The sequence below is a fragment of the Otolemur garnettii genome, unplaced genomic scaffold (genome assembly GCF_000181295.1).
Source record: "Otolemur garnettii isolate 467f Iridium unplaced genomic scaffold, OtoGar3 scaffold00176, whole genome shotgun sequence".
NCBI lineage: Eukaryota > Metazoa > Chordata > Mammalia > Primates > Galagidae > Otolemur > Otolemur garnettii.
Genome location: NW_003852571.1, coordinates 2,168,989 through 2,175,165, shown reverse-complemented (window position 1 = coordinate 2,175,165; position 6,177 = coordinate 2,168,989). Strand labels below are relative to the sequence as shown.

General features: G+C 41.4%; 1 protein-coding gene across 1 annotated transcript in view; it reads left to right on the top strand.

Annotated features, from left to right (window-relative positions):
• CEP192 (centrosomal protein 192) overlaps positions 1 to 6,177 on the top strand; it is a 152,351-nt gene that overhangs the window by 42,818 nt on the left and 103,356 nt on the right. Inside the window, exons 13-14 of the mRNA XM_023519469.1 lie at positions 2,608 to 2,734; positions 3,311 to 3,441. Of these exons, the coding sequence (XP_023375237.1) occupies positions 2,608 to 2,734; positions 3,311 to 3,441 (258 nt within the window). The remainder of the gene's footprint in view (positions 1 to 2,607; positions 2,735 to 3,310; positions 3,442 to 6,177) is intronic.

Here is a 6,177-nt window from a genome sequence, read left to right as displayed (position 1 = left end):
AGCTCACAGCAACCTCCAACTCCTGGGCTTAGGCAATTCTCTTGCCTCAGCCTCCCAAGCAGCTGGGACTACAGGCACCTACCACAATGCCTGGCTATATTTATTTATTTTATTATTATTATTGTTTTTTTGAGACAGAGTCTCACTGTGTTGCCCTCAGTAGAGTGCTGTGATGTCACAGCTGACAGCAACCTTAGGTGCCTGCCGTAATGGCCGGCTATTTTTTGGTTGCAGTTGTCATTGTTGTTTAGCAGGCCCTGGCTGGGCTTGAACCCACCAGCTTTGGTGCATGTGGCTGGCACCCTACTCACTGAGCTATTGGTGCTGAGCTAGGAGGAGTCTTTTGATTGACTAAAATATAATATGTGTAAAAATTTTAAAATGCAAGCAGTTCAGATAGTGATAAGTACAGGATGATCATGGTGACATCTGAGAGGATAATTTGAATTGGCACCTAAGTGGTGAAAAGGAGGCAGTGCCCTAAGATGTGGGGAATGAATGTTCCCAGCAAAGGGAGACCATCTGTGGCGAGGTCTGCAGCTAGTAGCTGAAGTGGCAAATTGGAGGAACAGAAAGCAGACAGCGCGCCCTAAGGGGAGAGGTGTGTGGGGACAGGGGTAGGAGGGGATCTTGACAGCCGCCAGATCACAAGGGCTCCTTGTAGGAGTTGGGTTTTATCTCATGAACTGGGAGGAAGTGCTTGAAAGCAGGAGGGAACTTTGTACCTGGACCCACCTCCTGGTGTAGCAGGATGCCATCATTTGTCAAGCGCCTGCATGGAACAAGTCAGTGAAATCATAGAAGAAAAGAAGTGGGCAGAGGGAGGAGACTAGGATGGGGACTAAGATGATAGACAGACACAGTGGTAAGTATGAGGATTCTGCTGGGCAGGTGGCTCATGCTTGTAATCCCTAGCATTCTGGGAGGCCAAGGCAGGTGGGTTGCCTGAGCTCAGGAGTTTGAGACCAGCTTGAGCAAGAGTGAGACCCCATCTTTAAAAATAGCTAGGTGTTGTGGCTGGCGCCTATAGTCCCAGCTACTCCTGAGGCTGAAGGAAGAGGATCACTTGAGTCTAAGAGTTTGAGGTTGCTGTGAGCATTGATTCCCTGGCACTCTACCCAGGGCTACAGAGTGAGACTGTCTCAAAAACAAAACAAAAACAACAAACCAAAACGAATAAGGATTTAAGATTTATTCTGGAGGTAGAATTAAGGTACTTGTTGATAAATTTCATATACAAAATTATGGTTATTAGAAGGAATGTTTACCGAAACTGAATTTCTGATTTATATTAGATGTAGTATTAGAAATCATAGTTGACTCTGAATCTGAACTGTGGCCTTGTTCAACTTGTGCAATGAATAAAAAAAAGAAAATTACTTTAAAGAGGTGGATTTTCTGTCTGAATTGATTGGAATTTTTGAGAGTAGGACAGAGTTCCAAGAGTAACTGAATTCCTTCTTAAACAGATAAAGCACTGGATTATGGAAAAATAGATGTATTATTTGGATTTTTAATTTTGATATTAGGTGTAAAATTTTACTTGCATTGAAGTTACTGGACCAAGTGAAGCAATTCTGAAGTGACAATTAGTCAGTGGGTTCGCCCTTTAGGTCTGTCATGTGAAGGTCATGTAGGAAAGATGGACGGGGACCGCTTGTCCTTTAGTGAGCTCCTAGAACGAGAATGCTTCTGAAAGTTCTGTGCAAGTTAGTGGGAAAATAAACTAATCTTAATATGGATGTATTGGTTCTATGAAGTAGGATACCCTTTTTTTTTTTTTCCACTATGTTGCTTTCAGTAGAATGCTGTGGCATCAGAGCTCACAGCAACCTCAAACTCTTGGGCTCAAGTGATCCTCTTGCCTCAGCCTCCCAAGTAGCTGGGACCACAGGCCCTCGCCACAGTGCCTGGATTTTTTTTGTTGTTTGTCATCGTTGTTTTTAGCAAGTCAGGGCTGGGTTCAAACCTGCCAGCCCCTGTGTATGTGGTTGGTGCCCTTACCCACTGAACTATGGGCGCAGAGCCTATACCTTTATGTTCTCAGTTTCAGGAGGCAAGAGTTTTTGTTTTTTTTTTTCCACATTGATACTGTCACTGATGATTAAACAGTGCTAACACTAATACTTATTGAAGATATTAAGTGTCATTTCTGTGTTGTTTTAATTTGGATTTCTCAGTAAGGGCAACTTATTCGATAATATTGTAAGGATTAAAAGATATCTAGCATTAAGGAAATTAAAGCTCTATCTGGACTTTTAAAGTTCATCTCTAGTAATTTGAGGTTAAGTGGGAAGAATGGTTTTTTTGAAGTCATCTTTTATCTGTGTTACCAGTATGAGATGCAGGGGTCCTCAAACTTTTTAAACAGGGGGCCAGTTCACTGTCCCTCAGACTGTTGGAGGGCCGGACTGCGGGCCCCTGGGACGAGTCGGCTGCTAAGCAGGACAGGCAGCAGTGGAAAAAACACCAGGCGGGCCGGATAAATGTTCTAGGCCGGCTGCATGTGGCCCGCGGGCCATAGTTTGAGGATGCCTGAGATAGAGTCTAGAGTTTATCAAGTAAATTGAAAACTAAGGAACTAATTCATGTTTAATTATTTTGTAGCCTTCATTTGGTTATTTTATTAGATCACCAGAAAAGAGCACACCTGTTGCTTTAATAAGAAAATCAGATGTATCAAGAAGTAATTTGGAAAAAGACATGAGTCATCTTAACCATGTTCTGTTTTCAGGTAATGGATCTTATTATAGAAATTTTAAGGAATTTTTTTTTAACCTGTTATTTAAGCGTTTTGGGATTATTTTGAGTTTTAGGCTACAATAATCTAAGTATGATCAAATTTTCTTGATCAACTTAAAATTAATGAGCATCTGCTGTTTGTTGGTATGATGTCTTGTGAAGTTGTACAGGACGTGCCCCACTGCTCCAGTTGTACCAGACCTGCGTCCCAATGGGAGGGTTGAGATTACTCTAAAGAACTACTGATTTCCAAATTCAATTAATTTATTGTATATTTGTGAAATGTTTAAAGCTAAAAAATAGTAAGTGAGTTAATATGTGTATTTGCAAGGGAGAGATTAAAATTCCCAAACTTTAAAGTTTATACTTTGCAGAATTGAACCACATTAACTATACTGTTATCCTTTGTCCAAATGACTTTACATTTAAACAGTTATAGTGAAGGTGACTATTTGGGCTAAAAAGATTTCTTTCTTGGCGGTTAGTAATTTTTATTGGTCATTGTCCCATAGAGAATATCTGCCAGACAATGTATACTTGTAAGTTGACTACTGTAAATTTCCTGCAGGAGATTTAGCTGAACAATCCCAGACACAACTAAGTGAAGGATCAGTAACTCTCCAGCTTGAAGCAGTGGAGAGCACTTCACAAATGGATGAAAGTGAAGTGACCTTAACACCTGGTGAAGGCAAAGCAGAAGTAAGCTTTCATGAAGGAATTGTAAGATTATCTTGTTATAGTTCTTGTATAAGATCAAGGCAAGATCACCTGTGAAAAATATGTGCAGTTTAACTTTTTTCTTTCTGGCTTCAAGTTTATTACAGATGTCTTTTAATGTAAAAAATATTCTTTTATTTTTAACAAATCCAAAAGAATTTATTAAAAATGTAGTCAGTGAATGAATTGTCACAACTTGTACACCTGCATACTCCTCAGGTCAAGAAAGGAAACATTGCTGATATCTCAGAAACAACTTTTTTTTTTTATAAAGACAGAATCTCACTTTATTGCCCTCTGTAGAGTGTCCTGGCATCACACAGCTCACAGCAACCTCCAACTCCTGGGTTTAGGCTATTCTCTTGCCTTAGCCTCTCAAGTAGCTGTGACCACAGGTGCCTGCCACAATGCCCAACCATTTTTTTGTTGCAGTTTGACTGGAGCTGGGTTTGAACCCACCAACCTCGGTTTATGGGAATGGTGCCCTACCCACTGAACTACAGGCGCCACCCAGAAATAATTTTTTTTGCACCCCTTCCAAACACTACTCTCACCATTAGACTTCTTTCTAACAATACATTAATTCCCCCTTCTCCCCCCTTTTTTAAATTTTTTTGAGACAGAGTCTCAAGCTGTTGCCCTGGGTAGAGTGCTGTGGCATTACAACTCATAGCAACCTCCAGCTCCTGGACTTAAGCTATTCTCTTGCCTCAGCCTCCCAAGTAGCTAGGACTACAGGTGCCTGCCCCAACCCCCGGCTGTTTTTGGTTGCAGCCATCATTGTTGTTTGGCAGGCCTGGGCTGGATTCTAACCCGCCAGCTCTGGTGTATGTGTCTGGCTCCTTAGCTGCTTGAGCTACAGGCAGCAAGCCTAATTTCCCCCTTTTTAAACTTTGCGTAAAAGAATCCATGTAACATATATTTCTTTGACATTTTTATTTCACTTCATATTTGCTAGATGAGTATAACAGAAACTTATTTTCATTACTGTATAGTGTTCCTTTACATAAATATTCTGTAGCTTGTATATTCATTCAACTGGTGATGAACATTTAGGATATTTCTAGTATTCCATAATTATAGAATAATATTCTCTGAGCAACCTAGCTCTTTTGGCAAAACCTGTCTCTTTTGGCAAGTGCACACATCCGTGTGAGGTGAGTACTGAAGAGTGGAGTTTCTGGGTACAGGGTTTGCTCACCTTTGCTCTGGTAGTTTTAGCCTAGTTTTCTAGACGGTTGTACCCATGTGGATTTCTAGCAGTGTGTAGGATAATTCCCGTTGCTGCACATCCTCACCATCACTTGGCATTATTGATCTGGAAGGAATGTAGTGAGACCTTTACTTTAATTTGCACCTCCCTGATCAGCAGTGAAGCTGAGCACTTCTTCAGGTTTCTTGGCCATATGGATAGCAGCTTCTGTGAGCTACTTGTTCAAGTCTCTTTTTTATTTTTTTGATGGATTATCTTACTGATTTATAGGGTTCCTAACATATTCCAGAGTGAGCCTCTTGCCGGCTATGAGTGCTTTTCTTGTCTTTGTCCAGTCATTCTCTAGTGTGTCAGCTGTCAAATAAATCAAATATCTATAGCAGTCAGATTCTCTGTTGTGTTTCTTTGGTCTGTTTATCTGTCTTGTGTCATTATAACACTGCTGAACATCATAGCTTTATAGTAAGTCTTTATCAGCATAAGATTTCTCATCATACTTTTCTTTAAAGTATCTTGGCTGAGGCATGTGGATTGCTTGAGCTCAGGAGTTTGAGACCAGCCTGACCCAGAGTGAGACCCATTTATACTAAAAAAACAAAATAGAAAAACTAGCCAGGCACTGTGGCGAGTGCCTGCATTCTCAGCTACTAGGGAGGCTGCAGCAAGAGGATCACCTGAGCTCACAAGTTTGAGGTTGCTGTGAGCTGTGACGCCACCTCACTCTACCCAGGGATAATGAACAAATAGCCTTCAGTAAAAGCTAAATGGAAAGAACTACAGGGCCACCGTCAGACCCCCACAAGTGGTCAGTGGTACCCTGGGTTTCACCTTTGAAAATTCGATTCTGTGTGTCTTGTCTCTTTCTTTCTCGTTGGTTCTAACTTTATACTTCTTCATTAGTTCCCACCAGATCCATAGGTCTTAACGGACCCTGCCCCCAGGGTGAGACCCGACACCAGATATTTCTCAGATATTGTTGATTTACCAATTTCCTCTTCTAGTTTCTGTGGATTTAATTTTTTTTCAAACTTTTTTCTTTTTGAGACAGTCTCACTTTTTTTTTGTTTGTTTGTTTTTAAGTTAAACCTTTATAGTCTCACTTTGTTGCCCTTGGTAGAGTGCCATGGCGTCATAGCTCACAACAACCTCAAACTCTTGGACTCAAATGATTCTCTTGCCTCAGCCTCCCAAGTAGCTGGAACTACAGGTGCTTTTTTTAGAGATTGGGTGTCACTCTGGCTCAGGCTGGTCTTGAACCTGTGAGCTCAGTCAATCCACCTGTCTGGGCCTCCCAAGTACTAGGATTACAGGCGTGAGCCACTCCACCTGGCCTCTGGTTTGTTGAGATGAGTTCTTAGCTCACTGATTTTTCTTTCTGCCTTCTTTATTTTTCTTTTCTCTTTTTTGCTTTCCCTTTCCTTTCCCTCACCCTTTCCTTCCCTTTTCCCTCTTTTCCCTCTTTTCCCCAATTCCCCCTTTCCCTTCCCTTCCCCTCCCTTTCCCTT